Source organism: Hetaerina americana, unplaced genomic scaffold (assembly GCF_022747635.1).
Source record: "Hetaerina americana unplaced genomic scaffold, ioHetAmer1.1.p SCAF_3, whole genome shotgun sequence".
Classification (NCBI taxonomy): Eukaryota; Metazoa; Arthropoda; class Insecta; order Odonata; family Calopterygidae; genus Hetaerina; species Hetaerina americana.
Genome location: NW_027286874.1, coordinates 88,733,848 through 88,752,632, shown reverse-complemented (window position 1 = coordinate 88,752,632; position 18,785 = coordinate 88,733,848). Strand labels below are relative to the sequence as shown.

At 35.7% G+C, this 18,785-nt stretch overlaps 1 protein-coding gene across 1 annotated transcript in view; it reads left to right on the top strand.

The window, feature by feature from the left end:
• Window positions 1-5,474: 5,474 nt before the first annotated feature.
• LOC139690863 (uncharacterized) overlaps window positions 5,475-18,785 on the top strand; it is a 45,379-nt gene continuing 32,068 nt past the window's right edge. The window contains exons 1-2 of the mRNA XM_071588474.1: window positions 5,475-5,505; window positions 7,146-7,861. Coding sequence (XP_071444575.1) covers window positions 7,166-7,861 — 696 coding nt within the window. The 5' untranslated portion in view covers window positions 5,475-5,505; window positions 7,146-7,165. The remainder of the gene's footprint in view (window positions 5,506-7,145; window positions 7,862-18,785) is intronic.

Sequence of the window (18,785 nt, the reverse complement as noted above, 5' to 3'; positions counted from 1 at the left end):
ACGGATAAACAAAATTTAAGCGTCAATGTGGATTAGAAGATGAATAATAAGCGGAAGTTGGAAAGAAAAGGAGACTAGATATGAGGTTCTAATGGGAGTGGGTGAGAAAAGAGCACTTAATTTGACAATTGGAACAAGGAAAGGAAAGCTAATCGGGCCCATATTAAGGCATAATAACCTCCTATAAACTACATTTGAAAGAAACATCAGTAGAGTGTAACTCTGGGTGACTTACAATTTCTTTTTTTACGGAGTGGGATCGGTAAAATGGATAGTGAATCCTATGCAATCGAGAATGTTGGCAATCCATCTGGGAGAATGGCAGGACAACAGGGCATAATGATAATCGCATCGTGAAGTTAGATGATTACAAAATTCAATATTTTTCTTTCCAATGAATACAACAAATCCTACGCAGTTTTTGATTCAAAATTATTAATACATATTAAGTGGGAAAGTGCGGCTAACTGATACGAAGTTAGTTATTAAAAACAATAATTGCAGATGAATATAATTGTAATATTAGACTATTTTGCTGACTGCTTTCGTTCGACGACATAGCGCGATATTACACAAACACTGCCCGGTCGTGGCTGATCAATGGCCTTAAAAGTCAAATATTAACCTGGAGTTTTCATGCTCGTGGTAATCAAATTAAAGCATCCAGGTTTCAAACCATACGTAGGTGTTATAGGACACACAAGCTCCGCGATCAACGTTCGAGAAACTTCTCTGAGATCAAATATTCTACAACATAGTCTTCACCATATTATTGAAAGTAAGAACGGGTAGTAACATTTACCTATTTCAGCCGAAGCGGAATCAGCGGGTTAGACGAAAGCAGAGGAAACTTGAATCTGTCAACTCACGCTCTATAGACCAAAGGCACGTGTATGACCCCATATCCTTATTTCTGACCCCGGACTCTTACGCACAAGGTGATAAAAACTTTTGAAAAAAATCAGCAAATTATCATTTAAATCGATCATCCATAACTCTATGTAATGTAATACGAAGGTCCCTCACTATTCCTTTCCCGTGCCCATCCCACTCGATCGTGGGAAGGAATACTCGTATGTCATTCTCCCAGCGCAACAAGTGACACGGAATGCGCGCTAGGGGGGAAGTACTCCTTAAATTGCCTCATTTTTCCTTCTTATTTCTCTATAACTCATTCTTCGCTTCTCTCCCAGAGAGTATGAGGATTCTCCTATCAATTGAAAGCTGACGGCGTCATCCTAGACGTCAATTTTTACGCACGGCTTGCCTAAAGCCTTTTTGGATTAAAAGTGAATCCAAAATGATGAAGAAGATACGAATGAAAAACGCTCGCACAAAGTGGTCGAGGGACTCCACAACACCGTGTTCCTCTCACTTAATTTTTTAGAGAGGAGGAGGAGCATGCCTTCTTATACATGGATGAACAAAGGTGAAAGGGATGGAAAAGAAAATATGACAGAGAAAAAGATATGGACTACGAAAGTATACTTCACTGGGTTCATCCTCCCCGGTATTCATTTAAAGTCATGTCATGACAAGACGGCGATAATTAATGGTCGAAGTCACACTCCGCTAGACAAGTAAAGCCATCTGGGATTCATCTTTCACCGAAATCGCGATGTAAAAACCACCATAGTAAACATCCCTAATGTCGGTTTGATAGGTGAGGATAGAGCTCACCCAAACTTTTCAATGGCGTTTGAAACTCACGCATCAGAGTAGTGGGATAAGTTCCTTTTCCTGTTCCATTTGTGGTTCCCAAAGGATGGGCTGGCACCCTACAATTCACACAATACAAGGTTGTACAAAACTACAACTTGTAGGTTGAAGTTGAGGTAATCCAGATGCGTCACCGTGAATCAAATCCTGGTGCTCAGATCTGTGGCCCAGTGCTCTACTCACTAGACTACCGCATCCCTTGAGGTATAAATGGCGTGTGGGATACTATCACGAAATATATTTTGGGAAACTGGTATTTACTATTGATTGCTTTCTAAAATATGGAGGAAAAGGCTGTGTGGGAAAGTACAAAAAGTCAAGCTAAGAGCCTTCAGCCCACAAAAAGGGCAAATAAAGTCAATTAATCCGAAGATAAAAAATTAGCCATGTCTATGGCATGAGTAAAACTAGATGCAAAAGTTTACTTCCAATGGAATTATTAGTTATATCTGATAATCTGTTGACGGAGCTCAAGGGACGGTTTCAGTATCCGGATACGAATCATATAGTAACTAAAGGGAACCTCCTGCAGGCCCTATAAAAAAACCCTCAATACAGAGAGTATTGTGGCAACTCTGTGTCCATACAGTGCTCCCACCAATCTTCTGGTGGTTCAACTGTTCATGATCTCCTCCTTCAGTATCACGGCCGTACCTCTGTGGCAGATTTTTGGCAATGCAGGGCTCTCACGAATCTCAAATATCATGAACTAAAAGCGCCAGTTGTGTCTCGCAGGATTAACACTTTCGGAAACCGTGCTGGTTTTTTCTTTCATAATTTTTTAATATCACGGTACCTCACTGTCGAACTAAGAATTGTATATTTCATGACCTTGCATTATATGGATGTGAGGGAAATTGGAAAAGCAGTAGCTCGGTTCCTCCTTGTTTCCGCTTTGGAATACAAGTGTTATATTAGACGATTTTAGTCTTATGGAACACCTATTCAACACTATTTCCCTCTTAGGGAGCTCTAAAATATGATTTCTTCAGACGACGCAATTTCCAGCGCTAGTTCCTTAAATATACAAGACGGCATTTGAATGGGCTCGGTGGGTTTGTTGGGATTAATATTTTATAGCAATTGTTCTTTTCAATGTAAAATTTCAAGATTGAGCACCAATGGTTGGCTGCAATGATTTGGTAAGCTTTCGAAGACCTTTGGAGAGGCATTCGTGATAACTCTTAGAAAGAAGGAATTTATTAAGTCGACCTTTTCCCAACTGCTGGTTACTCTTTCGTCTTGATTGTTTTTGAGAGACTTTACTGAAGACTTATTTTCCTGAACCACTCTGACATGCTTTTGGATTCTCGTTTAAATTTTCAGCTAATCTTTCTCTTTTGATTTCGCATAGCGCTTTCCGAAATTCCTTCTTGGAATTCGCCTTGGATATCTTATATAAGTGATCTCATTCCTTTTGTTGTTAGAGATATCATTCATAATGTTTTCATCTTGGCGTGAAATAGTATTTGATGTCTAACCAATTTTCCAACATACGTATGGTACTATCCAGGTTACGTTTTATATTCATAAGTTTCCTTGTAATGAATTTGCTGGCTGCTAGCTATCAAGTCATTTTATCAATTTGCTAGTGCGAGATATCAAGACAGCGATTTCATTTAATTTCAATATTTCGGTGTTTACTATCTTTCTTAAAATTTGCAAATGAAATCTGCAACACCCACTTGTAGCCATTTTAGTCCTAGTTTTCAAACACATCTCGTTCCTTTAAAAGCCCCAAAATTTCAAAGTTTGAGAGGACGCCTCGGTAGCATAAGTGACTAAAGCAATCGACCGGATATTTAGGGATCTGGGTTCGAATTTCAGTCAAGGCGAATGATTTTTACCCTCTTAAATTGTTGCATTGAAATGCATATTAGCGGATGACTCCGTTAAAAGTTACTGTTGCGGCATCTCCCGCAGTTTCTTTGGAAAGAAAGTTTTTCTTTTAAGCTAAGTATTTCTGACCCCATGTGTAAAAAAACTTTAAATTTACTACTGTTTGATCACTATTTCCTCTAAGAGATTTTTACATATATACCTTTTCAGATACGTTAGTGGATAGTAAACTTGTAATCCATTATTGCCTTTTGTGGTGAGGTGACAAGTTGTATGGAGTTCAGCGCAAAAGAATTTTGGGTAGGTACTTACTCAAACATTATTTAAAATGAGTTTGTGTCCTCTCAAAGAAGTAACTACTTATGATGAACTGCATTATTTTAGGGTTTTCAAACTCATAATATCATTAATTTGACTTATTTGATTAAATCACGAAGTTAGATGATTTGCCGATTTGGATCGTGTAGAGGGGCCAGATTTGTAAAATACTATTATGATAAACTTAGTAGCGTATCCAAAATATTAAGGCTAGGCCGGTAATCAGTCATGGAGCGTAGCTTAAATTACAGATTGAAGCTTCTGCATAAATTGGAAGGACGTCTCTTTAGCAGTGATGGTGAAAATGTATTATTACCCCCATCGAACTACGATAGGAGAGATATGGCTGATAAAATGAGAGAGATTAAGTGTAGAACAGATTGATTGAAGATGTCATTTTTTCCACGAACGAGAGGGGATTGTTCGACCGCGGCAGGGTCATGTTCGGATAAAATTATTCTGGTGTGTATTCACCCCATGCCACACACCCTAGCGGTGGCTTGCAGAGTATATAAATAAATTAGTCCATTATGGAACCAGTGTCTTATCCTGCCCTAGCCTTCATGACAGAGGTGTCCACGTGTGCGGAGAGGAAGTATTTTTCCTCTCAAAATCATTTCTGTGGCTCCGCAGTGACTAGCCTGCACCCAAGGTTCGCCTGACGGTGGAAGAACCTTGTCGGCAACCGCCCTTGCGCACAGTCAACCCCCATTGGAAACTTGCTGGGAGCGCCACCGTCTAAAGCGGTCCGATGTATTACTTCAAATTGAGTTTTTCTCATGGCAGAAATTGATTACAAAGATGTTTGCCGGCGGAAAACATAATGCTTTATGACAGCTGTAAGGACAAAATGCAAATTTGCGTATTTCTTTGGTAAATTTTATTTGGACTCTAGTCTCAGGAATCACATAATTAAATTAGATATGCAACGTGATTGAACTAAGCCGCCATGGAAAAAACGTTTTTAATTATTCTTAGAGAGTTTGCTCATCAAGATGTGGTTGGTATCCGCAACGTCAAAATTAGAAAAAAATCAGGTAACTCTCAAAATGGCCTCATCACTACTGAAATAAATAATATTTTTGTGCTTACAAAAGAATGTCTTCATCGGGTAATTAAATCGCTACTTAATAATACAAATTTTATTGAGTCCCAATTATTTTACTATTTACGTACATGGTCATGGTGAGCATAACCAATGGCCATTTTCTTATCACCTTTAACTTTTTCTTTTCTATAATACTGCTAATACAAGTAGAATTGAAACTCTTGGAGAGCCTATATGGCAATAAAGTTGAAATATATTACCACCAGAGTACACTAAATAGCTATCATTCACCGGTATTATTTATTGAATATAGTATTAAATGTGCAATGTCAATAATTCAAATATTTTAAAATCATTTTATTTCTATTTTCAAGCTAATAAAACATTAATGTAGACAATATATTTCTATTTTAAAAGACAAATGTAATCCCGTGACGTCAGGCCGCCTGACTAGAGACGCTACCGCTAGGGGCGGCGGTGGAATCTGCAAAATTTCTCTGTGTTCTATGTAGTTGTTTGTGTTTTGCCGTAGTTGTCGTTTTAAAATGGATACCAATACGTGTGCTTGGGACGCTTACAATGTAAATACATGTTTTTTTTCAGTTTTGATCGCATGTTGTGAATATTTTAGTGTAGTAACGGCTCTTTCTTGGGAGCATATTCAAACGGGAACATTTGTGAGGTCGGTGGCAATATTAAAGGTTTGGAGTTTTTCCCGTTGTAGTTTATTTGATTGTTGATGTTTTCAATGGTGTTGTACTGTCATTCCTATTGCATTTTGCCCTCTCTCGTAAGTATGGTAGCATGTAACATTGATATGTAAGGGATTTTGTCATTGTGAAAAGATTCGTGTGTTTTTAAGCGTAGTCTTAATGCCACCAAACTCGGCTCTAGTCTGTATACTACTTCATATTTGTACCAGTAATGCTAGTAGATTTGCATTCCTTATTTTAAAATCCCTGGTTTCCTTGGCATTTTTTCAAATTTTAAGTTGTTTTTACATTTGGCGGGAATATCAGTAGTAAATATGTTTTGGTTCAATTGCCTGTTGTGTTCAAGTAATTGTTGTACCAAACCTGTGGAATATTCGTATTCTAAGCTGAGGATAAATGACGGCTTTATTTTGCCCAATTTCTTGAGATGTAAGAATTTTTTTCCGTGACTGTTATTATTTGGTTAATTCCTTGAAGGGGGGTAAATAAGTTGGACATGACAATGTAGGATGTTGGACAAAAATACAGGCATATTAGTGGGTTATATTTGAATATTTAATTGAGATTATACCATGAAGGCGTTTTTCTATTTATGGCAACACAAATGCAATGAATGTATTTCCTTTCGTTTTTTCAACAGTATTTTAAAAGTAGTTTTGCAGCAAAACATTTCTTGAGCAGAACAGTTAAAGAGAGAAATTTTCTCAGGTTAATGGGAAATATGCACTGGATTTATGACCAGTGACTCTTTATGAGTCTGACTCTCAAATGCACGGAAGTTATTTTCATTTTGGAAAACCTTTTGATAAGTTTGGCTAGGCATTATTTATTTGAGCCACCTCCATTTATTGCATGGTGAATGCCCTTGCAGTATAGGTGCATTTCACTTGAATTTCCCTGGACACTCCGACACAGTATTTAGACATTTTTTCACCAGTTTCAGAAGTGCCACTTCAAATTAATATTTGTTTCTACTAGTTACCTTATCATTTCTTCAGTTAATAATACCTTCTGACTATGGCGTTTCTTAACTACTTGCAGTATTCATGAAATTTGGGGGGGTTAGCATGAAATGGTAGTGAAATCTGAGGTTTTGATAGCTAAGTTATATTTCCAATTCATAATAAAGAGTGACAAGTTAATTCACATTATTGAACGATGGTCATTTTCTTGGAATACATTGAGATAGGTTGCTTTTACCAAACTTTTTCTGACTGATAAACTCTAATAACTCTTTGGGATAACCTGTAAATTTGTTGAAATTAAAAGCACAATATTCTAAATGTGTTAGAAGAAATCAGTGAGTTTATTGTCCACATGTAAAAAGTCAAGGGTAATTAAGTTTGCAAATAATAATAGCTGAAAGAGAATGCCATAGAAATAGCTAATTAAATTAAACATTACTTATTGATAGCAAGATAAGGTGGCAATTTAATTGAAGATCATATGTACAAATTTACCATTTATTGATCAGGATTTCTTTAATAGGAGTTTGTGATTTGTTTCAGTTAATGAACACCCACTAGCAATGCCCGCTCGGAGTCCATACACACCTCCCCGACCCGTAGAGTCACCTCAGCAACAGACTCCTAGGTTGTCAATTGCTCAGCGGCTTCTAACTCCACCTCCTACACGGAGTCTCTCGACTCAAGACCCGGGAAGTGAGCCCTCATCTTCGGATAATCCTGTGTTCTTGAGGAGAAAACGATTCTGTTCGGCTACCACAGTACGGCGGCAGTTAATTCCCTCGCCATCAACATCATCTGAATCTTCGTTTGATAATAGCCAACCATCCACATCTTGGGCAATTGATATCCCAAACCAAGCGTCAGCATCGTTTGACCAACCGTCCACATCTTGGGCAATTAATATCCCAAAGCAAGTGTCAGCATCGTTTGACCAACCATCCACATCTTGGGCAGTTGAGATCCCCAACCAAACCTCAGCATCGTTTGACCAACCATCCACATCTTGGGCAGTTGAGGTCCCCAACCAAACCTCAGCATCATTTGACCAACCATCCACATCTTGGGCAGTTGAGATCCCCAACCAAACCTCAGCACCGTTTGACCAACCATCCACATCTTCGGCAGTTGAGAACCCAACTTCTCCTGAAAGAGTTGCTCCAGAAGTCGACAAATATCTCGACGATCCTGAGTTTTTCATCAATTTATTCAAACAAGAAAGCGGGCCACTTCTATATTCGGACTTAGAGCTGCGGGAGGTAATTTCACCTAATATTGTTATATATCTGTATGTTTATATTCAAATACTCTAGTGTGTATGCATATGCATCGGTACAACTTTATTATTGCATTTATTTCATTCATTTATTTCTGGAAAAGGTTTGATTCCTTTTTCAAGAAGCAAATTTTTCAATCATTGCTCCAGTTTGTTGACATGGTCAGGGATAAATAATTTTTATGTTACTATATAGTCATTATTGTTGGAGGTATGAGACTACTGAGGCAAAAAAATAATGCATATGGCAGGATCCAGAAACATGTCATTATGACTAGGTTTCATCAGGTATGATGGGAAATTCATTAACTTACTAGCAATATATATTCATTAAGTAAAATTAGTGCAGTATAATATTTGCCTTCCTCTTTCAGCTAGCTAGTTTAAAATTTCTGGATTACATGGATTATTTTTTTAATTATTTTAGCGAAGAGTATTGCTTGATATTCCTCAAATGTTATGTTTAACTTGTAGAATTACCATTGTAAAAAAAAGGTACCCACATATTTACATATGTTGCCTTTGCCATGGTTCTCAATACCAAGGCCTCCTTTCGCCAAATGTGTTGAATACCTACAATCCAGTTATGTTTTTTTTCTTATGCTCTTGTATTATTTAACCATTTCAGTGCCCTGGATATGTATGAATGTCCATTGGTCTATACTGTTTTATTTTCTTGCTTTATTTAATTATCCATCATTAGGCGAGTGTAATCAAATATATTGGCTACTTGTTATATGTCATGCGCAGCACTGCATAACACCAAAATAACATGTTTATGTGGGTGTATGTATGTATATACATTCATGTAAAAAGTGTCTATGTACGTGTAAATGTCTATGAAAGATTTTTCAGTTAAGGAGCTGATGTACTTACTATCCATGTTATGGAACAGTTGTGCCTTGTTTGCTAATAGCTAATTGTGGTCTTAAAGTGTGTTCATCAGAAGAAGTCAGTGACTTAAAGGTTAAGCCACATTTTATGGAAACATGGGTAAATTGAGTCCACCTCTTGAAATAAGGGCTGCAGTAATAACGCTGTAACAGAAGCAAATTGTAATGAGAAAAACATGGTAGGGGCAAGTGCCCTAGGATAGAAAAGGGAGTGAGAGAAACAACACTGATTAGAGGAGAATGATTGGGTTGCGTAATCCAATCTCAAGATTGAAATACTGATGCTGAAAATGAAAAGCATTATAAGTATTTAGTTGCTGTTTCGCATAATTTACAAAAACAAGATATATTACATCATTCCCTTTTTTAACCTAAATCTGTATTCTGTTTAAGGCTTTCAGCATCACTATTAACCTCTGGTAATGATAAAACAATACCTTGACAGAATCTGACTGAGGAACCATGAATTGGTTGTAGTTTTGCTGTATTTTGACTTGTTTTTTGGCGTATAGAAAATTATCTACGAACTTAATTTATTTGGTAAACTTTTAATTTACCTTAGCATTATTTACAAATTCTTTCAATTCCCTGAAGTATTTTACCTCTGAGATGGTATCATTAATTGTAAAATGTGATATTTATTATTTATATGTCCAGTAGTACTCAAGAATGTCCAAATCAGAAAACGAAATGGGAGCAGTGGTAATTCTAGTAAATCAGAATGGAAATCTCAGTGGTTATATTGCTGGATCAATTAAGACAATCCCAAGGTTATGAGCCTCTTCAATATTAGATGGACCTTCTCATAGCTACAACATGTGGACTATACTTGTTAGGCTTGAGCAAAACTACAATAGATGATTTTGTATCCCATCTCAATAACTATCCTAAATATCTTCATGCTTTCTATTCATGAGATAAAAAGTATTTATCATACAAGCATTCTCTCTTTTGTTATTACTCAGCAAAAATTTTGTATTGCCTTTCAGTCATTTTCCATATTAGGTCAGAATTTCTATCACCATATAATGATTGGGCATCAGGTTTCTTTGAACTTAATGAAAAATACTTTTTTGTATAATTCAAAAACTTCAACATTTAGGATTAAAATAAATTGACATGAAGTGTTGGTTCTCAAATCACCCTATAATGCTGCATTCACAATTAGTAATTTTTCAACGTATTGTAGTCGAGTGGCTAAAAGGAATAAAACAAATTCTGATTTAATTTTACCAACACCTAAGATGAATGCAGCGACATGCTTTAATGGTGAAACCAAAGCACCAATATAAAAACCAGAGGGAGGGGGGTGCCTTAGCAGGAGTAAAAATTAATGTATTCAAAGAGCATTGACTGCAGCTCTTGAAAGAAATAAGATCTTTGAAGATAAAATGAGGGATGACACTTTTCCACTGTCTGTCAGTGCACTCGGTGCCTGGCTTCACCTAACTTTGCCCCTCTCCAGTGATGTGCTGTGTCTAAGAGGCAGAAAGTTAGATGTTGGGATTAAGTTGGTGGAAGAGTCATTGTCTGAAAGTATAGCATCCCTTAAGGGTTAAGTTTCATGGTGTTTGATTCTGAAGAACAGCATTGAAATTGTGCCTGGGAACTTGAAATTTTAGAGGGTTCATGTTATTTCACCGGCAATTAGATAGTACACAGTTGAACTCGAATCAATTATTTAAATTTAATATGAATAACCTGTTTACTGATTTTTTTAAGCTAGTAGTTTTCAATATGTTATGTAATCTGCTAGAAGGTAAAGAATTATGCATCAAATCTGTGTATATTGATGTCTCATTTGTGCAGTTAATCAAGCTAACCAGAATATCATACTACAAAACAACTGCCTACCTATCACTTCACTACTTCTGAGCAGTCATCATTAAGTCCTTCTTTTAGTTAGATTACTAAGGTAGATAAATATCTCATGGTAGGAATGATTTTTTTCACTTAAAGTAGATGCTTCATGTTACTTTCCTTTTTGTCAGGTTTACGGATTCTTAATTTCCTGAATGCTAGCCATAATATGACCAAAATGGTGTCATGGTATGGTCATTCATCTGGTTGCTTGGAAAAAGTCATAAACCTGTGATTTCCTTTTAGGACTTCCTATACTTGTTCCATTAACGCATGAATTACATTTTACCTGTAATTCCTTATTTTACTTGGTAGTATAATAAGGAATTATGGGTTTGCATTTAATCAAGGCATGGATTACTATCTTAAAGGCAAGTCTTCAGTCCTTCATGATTGTGTCCGTCCCCATCTGTTAGCCATTGATTTGGGTTTTCAATTTAGTAGTTAGTGCGTTCTTTTTTCAGTACTTCTCTTATTTTTTGTGTAGTTTACCTCACATCTGAAAACCAATTTAAAAAAAAATGATGTTGAGGAAATGTGCGTGAATGTGAGCAAGCACAATATTCAACTACAAAAGTCAAAACTATTGAAAGTTCCATCCCTGGATTCTAATTTAAATGAAGATTTGATTATATGTGTGTAAAATGCATAAAGTTTCTCAATTATTGCTAATATATTTCTTATTAACTCTTTTTTTAATAATATGCATGCACATTTTTATCAGTGGGCCAACAGCCACCTTGACTAAAAATGCAGAAGTGGCTTTTCCAATAACATGGGCATATTTGAGTTTTCAATTCTGCAAATGTGATGTAGGCAAATAGTTACTATTTTCACATGTCCCTAGTGCTATTGTGAAATTACATTGAGGCCAACTTTGTTGTCTGGTAAAGGGAACATTGCTCTGGAGGTTTCCCTCTGTGAGGGAAATGCTGCATTATGATGCCTTTCCACATCACCGACTTCTTTTGATGAACATGGTTTATTTTTGGGAAAATATTAATTTACAGAATTCATTCTAATACGTATGAATTCAAGGCCATTTTGATTCTAATTTTTTTCAAAGTATTCTTTAAGGAAATCTATTTGAAGAACACTTGTGATATTCCATACATTTTGGATCCTCAACATAAATAAATTTGAAGTAATTCAAGATAAACATTGCTGCAAAACACAGACCATAGGCATATTTGTCGTTAAAATTCCATGACTCTAAATATACATAGTTATTTATAGGTAATGTATTAGACACCATCATTTTGTGCTCAGGATATTGTACATGTAAAGTGCACTTCATTCATTAGTGTTCACGCTTGGATTATTCTGGAGAGTTATCATAGCTAAGCACATTTCTATGGTAATAATTTTCAGGGTAGAGAAAAATTATTTGTTAAGATTTGTATAACTCATAAATGCGGTCAGGATATTGTAAGAGTATTGTCCATTTAATTCAAATAAGGTAAATTAAAATTTAAACTGAATGAAGACTTGCTAAAACCTGAACATCCCTCTTGTATGAATGAAACAACCAATATGATGGCTTTGCGGTGACATAATTTATTCCAACTTGGCATGCAAAACACTGAGGAAATATATTCCAGTGTATCCTATAATTTCTTCATCTTGAAATTTATTTTGTTTGGCAACATTCCATTTGTTTTGTCATATATACATAGTTATATATGATAAATGCATAACATTATGAAAAATTAAGCTTAAGTGCCCAGAGATATTCTAATTTCTTCCAATTGCTCATAATCGTTAAATAATATTTTATTCGCTGTAGAGGGAAAATATTTTACAAGGCAAACCAGTTAATCTGTTCTTTTTTACCCTCTACAGCCTCATTTTGTCGACTGGATTTGTGAAGTTGATAAATTAACCTGCACGCGAACCCAAAAGTCTTGGGGTTTGGTCTTACCGTAGACATTTGTGTTGTGTAAACTCAAGTAGTTAAACCCTCAAGAAACCTAATGATAAGCCATAAGTAGCTTGTCAATGCCATGGGCATATGACCCATCTGATGAGTCTTGAGAGGAAAAGAAAAGTAAATTGTCAAAGAGTAAAATATTGCAGAAAATGTTATTTTATATGTATAGTTATAGCTACCTATTTACATTTCATTCATGACAATTTTTCTTTTTCCTGAGCATATTTTCAACTTTCACCACAACTTCATTCTGATGTGTTTTTAAGTACAGTAAACTCGATTATCCATCCTACTTTTTTCCCAGCTCCTCAAAATGTTAATAAATAATCATCAAGATAATTAAAAGCTTTGAAACTTTCATATACTATTTCTAGAATACAAGTTTGTAATATCTGGCTTTGCTTAAAAGTTTTAAATTTCGTAAAATCAATAGTTGTCAATAATATTATGTTTAAATTTAAACATATATGTACACTCCATACTTTGCCATTGTCATTTACCTTGGATTCATTGGCCATAAGAATTTCATATTCTACTTAATGGTGTGCAAATAAGTCATTAAACATGTGTACACGGGTAGTTTGGAAGGCTTTCAGAATCACCACCAGATTTCAGCACTAGCACAATGTTTCCTGAGTTGTAATAGGTAATTCTTTATGAGTAAACACGTAATGCATTAGTGCTCTGGGAAGAGATCTGTGGTGCGGACGTCTCTCTGTTGTTGTTCCCATGTAGTGATTTCTGAAGATGGAAAAATTGAGCTGATTTAATACTTTATAAAGAAAGGTATGAAAGCAAATGGAATTCAGAACAGTCTGTCGGGGACTCTGCTCCTTCATATTCCACTGTTGGGAGAGCTTAGATGATGAACCGTGTAGTGGTCAGCCAAAATGTCTCACTAACCCAAGAAATTATTGCAAAAGTGCATAAAATGGTCATGGAGGATCTCCGACTGAAAGAGTTAGAAATCACTGAAGTTATAGGGATGTCATCTGTTTGGGCATATCACATTTTAGCTGTGGAATTGGATATAGAAGATTATCTGTTAGATGGGTGCTGCAACTCTTGACACAGGATCACAAAGGCCTGATTGAAGAGCAATCCAAAAGATTTTCTGCGCTGGTTTGTGACCATAGATAAAACTTAGGTCCACTACTATATCCCAGACACAAAACAGCAGTCAAAGCAGTGCAAACATGTTGATTCACCACCACCAAATAAAGCAAAGGCCATATAGTCGGCCGTAAAGCTCATGGCTTCAGTTTCCTAGGATGTGAAGGGGATTTTGCTGATAGATTATCTTCCCTTTGGTCAAAAAATTACTGGATAATACTGCGCTAACCTCCTGGACCAAGCAGAGCAATAGATACATGAAAAAAGGGCCAGATTTAGCAAAGAGAAAGTCATGTTTCATCAAGACAATGCACACCCAAACACAAAGTCTTGTTGCTGTGGCAAAAATGCATCCATTAGCATGGATAATCGAGAGTTTACTGTACATGTATAAAATGTAACTAAAAGACATTTTATATCTTCCATGTAATACTGTTCTCCTTACTTGAGTTCTGTTTTTCATGTTTTATAACAGTTTGTATGACATTCTTGAAAGCAGTTTGTTGCTTCTGGCACTAGTTTCTAAACATATTTGAAGAGCATCTAGAATATAGGGTATTCCAAAAATTGTGTAGCGAAACCTTGAGACTAATGTGAATTGTATTGTTGACATGTATTTTTTGGTACATTTTACTGCAGGAAAATTTTAGGAAAAGGGGACATATTTGGGTTAACTGCACTTTTTATTTAACCTACAGATAAATGGCGCATCAATTTTTAGGTCACTAGAAGGAAAGAGTAAAGGGGTGTTAGTCGGGTAGTTATGGAGGCTATGAATCCTAAGAAATCAAATGACTCTTACAGATACCTCATCTGCAATGAAATACAGTGGAACCTCGCAAGAGCTAATTCGTTCTGGAATTTTTTTCATGAAGTGAAACAAAATTTTTCATCATAAATTAATGCAAATACATTAATGTGTTCCATGGCAAAGCCAATAAATTTTGCACAAGTTTATTCAAATTTTAAAAAAATGTTTACATCATGTACATTGGTCAGGATCGTAAATAATCTTTTATCTTTTCTTCTATCTCGGAATGAAATAACATGAAATGCGAATTCGATTTGTCAAAAACAAAACGAATTGAAATAATTATTTATGATAAATTCTTAATTCTGTTTTGCTGGAAAGCTGTCTCGAGACGTTTGCTTTATCAGATCTTCTCAAAGTATGATGTAACAGTAAATGAATCATAGTCTTATTTTCTTCTATTGAGTATAGAATAATCCAGAATGTGAATTCGATTTGTGGATAGCAAAAAGGAATCCAAATAATTAGTATTAATTTATGAAGTTACCAATCAAGTTCTTTGCTGCCTTTGACTTGGAGCTCGCTGCTTCACCATGCCTCAGAACACTTGGGATGCTGGTTGTTCTCTTCAACTTCTTAAGCTACTCACGGCTTCCCTTTGATACTTTTTTTCTGTCATTTTTGATCCTAGTGCCTTCTTAACTCTGTAAGCAAATATCTATTTTGCCTTCTCACAAATGATGTTCTTGTTAATAGTGTCGCCTTGCCATTGCTTTTCATTTATCCATATGAGGAGCAACCTTACAGCATCATTCAGAATACCTGTTTCTATTCTTGTCATTCCTTTTGAATCATCTATCTCCTTAATCTTGTCCTTGTTTTTGAGGATAGTTGAAATCAGTGTTGTGCACCAATTGTACGTATTTGCATGCTACATCTGCCACGCTCACACCCAATTCTCACTTTTCAATGATTTTACTTTTCATTTGTACGGTTAATTTTATTACCTTATGACTGTCTTGCGACTTTTTTTTCGGGTACATTTCTAAAACAATGCACAAATTATAATAAGCATGTGTTCAAAAAATCTCAAGTAATATCTCTGAATCCAATTTTGAAGAATGTGTGATCACTGGCAACCCCTAGTGGAATGAGTGCTAAACACAAACTGAAGCAGCCGGCATTCAAAAAATCCAGGAATTCCACTCTCTTCATCACTTGTTATCCAGATTGTCGCTTGTTAAGAGGTTCATTTTGTAGGCCAAAATTTTGCTCATTATGCAAATTACTTGTTGTACTAGGAGATGAGGTTCCATATAAGATGAATTGATTGGATGTATTTTCTCCATCCAAATAATAACAAATAGCACCACAGCAAACTTCAAATTTACATTTGGATGAAACCATACGTTAGTATATAATCAATTCATGGAAAATTCAGTTTCTGGAAAGCTCTGGTAAAACTATTTTTGACCTGCTGTGCACAACTTTGGCAAAACTGTGATTTAGAATGGGCGTAAATTTTCCATGTAGACTTAGACATTTGAATTTTGCAAATGATGTCTTACCTTTGATTGCTTTCTCCTTGTCTTCATAATCGCAGCGCATTTTCCAAAGAAACTGCGGGAGATACCGCAACAGTAACTTTTAACGAAGTCATCCGCTAATGTGCATTTCAATGCAACAATTTCAGAGTGTAAAAATCATTCGCCTTGACTGGGATTCAAACCCAGATCCCTCAATATCCGGTCGAGTGCTTTAGCCACTTAAGCTATCAAGGCGTCATATTAAACTCTGAAATTTTGGGGCTTTTAAAGGAACAAGAAGAAGAAGAAAAGGAACTTCTTGTTCCTTTAAAAGCCCCAAAATTTCAGAGTTTAATAGGACGCCTCGATAGCTTAAGTGGCTAAAGCACTCGACCGGATATTGAGGGATCTGGGTTTGAATCCCAGTCAAGGCGAATGATTTTTACACTCTGAAATTGTTGCAGCGCATTTATTTTAACCTCTACTGTTGCCACGTCATAATTATATGAGTGAGTGTTCACATGTAGGAATATAAGTTATGCAACTTTTGGAATATTCTATTTTTAACTATTTTTATGGAGCTGCATGTCCATGTAAAGAGATGTAATTGTTTCTTATCGAACTATCTCCACCATTTGTGCATGTATGATCAAATAGAAAATGAATAGAATATAGTTCCATGATGCATAGTGTATATTTATAATCAATATTTGACATCCTGTATTTAATGATAACATTTCTATTTGGAGATGGGTGATATATATGTTTATATTGATATAATGTCATAACATTGATGTAAGTTTGTAATTATAATTCAAATGTTGGGTGAGTATGGTGACTGGCATCAACTCTCTTTTTTCTTTGTAATTATGGTGCCAATTGTTTAATATTTCTTTTGGTAATTGTCATGGAGTATGCTAACTTGTACATATTGCATTAGAATTCGTTGAGGATATTTATATAATTGTCATCATTAATCTTCATGGCCAAGAAAAGCAATTTTCAGCCATCCATCAGCTCAGCTGTCAAATACAATGCATGCCATTACCTCAAATTATATAGGTAAAAATTAAATTATTAAAAAAGTAGGCTTTTAATGTTTGAATGAATTATCATAGGGATGTGGTAATCCAGTGGAAGAGCATTGGACTACTGACCGGAGGGCCCGGGTTTGATTCCCAGGCATACGTCTGGTCACCCTCAGCTTTACCCAAGCTGTGTGATTTTTTGGGCACCAGATCTTCTTGCGAAACCATAGGTGGCACAGGGAAAGGATCTGCCCCTCCTGCCCTCATTTGTGAATTTCACGCATCATTGGGCTTAGTATTCGGTGACCTCTACCATTACATATCAATCCGACCTCCAGTTTGATAACTGCGTTTTAGTTGTTTATATGAACTTCAGTGATCACGCATTTTAAATAGCTTTTTAATGTCATGAAGATCATTTTATGCTTTCTTTTCTCCTCGATGAGGCAATTCATTTCATTAAAATTATATGCAATAGCATAACTACAACCCCTTAGATGTTTAAAAAAATATCCTTTGCAACTTTTATGTAAACTTTCATCATTCTTTGGAAAAGGTTCTATGCGAAGAATAATTACAGACTTATGATGTTCACTGCAGTATTTACTATGTGAACTCTCTGTGGTGATGGAGTGATATCAGTGGTTCCTCGCCTGAGTAAGTTGTCACTTGGTGCAGTGAGAAATGCCACAAATGCACTTTATATGCAGTCACATGCATGTTAGTACACCAATTAGTAAAGATTTATGTAAAAATATCACTTGACAATCAGAACTGCAGCCTGTATCTACCAATGGTTATCTTTGTATTCCCACTGGAAAGAAGATGACCTGCAGGTGTAGCTGTTAACATTTCAACCAGGGATAAGGACTAAAGTAAATTCATATCAAAACCTAATTTTTTCATGGTAAATCTCTTCCATTCCTGTGTTAACATATTACCTGTTACAAACTCTTCAACTGTAGGAGTACCTGTGCTAATGGAGTAATTCATTTACAAGCGTTTCATTTTTGAAATGTGGACCAAAATGAAGGGAAAAAGAAATTGTATTAAATCATCACACTGATGGAATTTGCGCTAAAAGAATTAATTTTAAAATAATCTTGCCCCCAATTGCCATTAACCTCAATTTCATCTCAGGAAGTAGCTTTATTAGTTGTGAAATATTTTAGTGTTTTTTCATTTCACTTATATTACACACTTAAGAATATTAATCTTAATTGAAAGCACATAAATAGCATGATTATAGTAGAAATCAGCAATTTACAATAATTCATAAGCTCAGCCTTCGTCTATTATTGCATCTTTAATATCTCAGTTGAAGATTTTCCTCTATCGGAAGAATAATTTTGCCTCTTGTGTTAATTTATTTTCGTGATGTCACTGATGGATGTTGCAATTTCCACAGAAAATGAATGTTTAGTGTGCATCGCATCAGTGCCGTGTTGCAGTAGAAATAAGTTAGCCTTGAAAATTGATTTGAGTTCATATCTCCATTTATCATCAGTGATAGCCTGGTAGCATTTTCATATAATCCAAGTTACATCAACCCTAACATTCTTAGGATTAAAAAAAATGTAGCTTATATAGTTATGCTGCAATGTTATCTTTATTTTTAATAATGTTTATTTACATGGGTAATAACTTTTTTTCTGGGAGATCACTGGAAAACTATGTGGTGGTGGATTGATATCAGTGATTAGTCTTCTAAGTAATTTATGTTTGGAATTTAATTGGTGCTCTTGAAATTTGGGCTGTTCCGCCAAAAATCCTTAAAGATAGCATCCAAATGATATGATGGTTCCA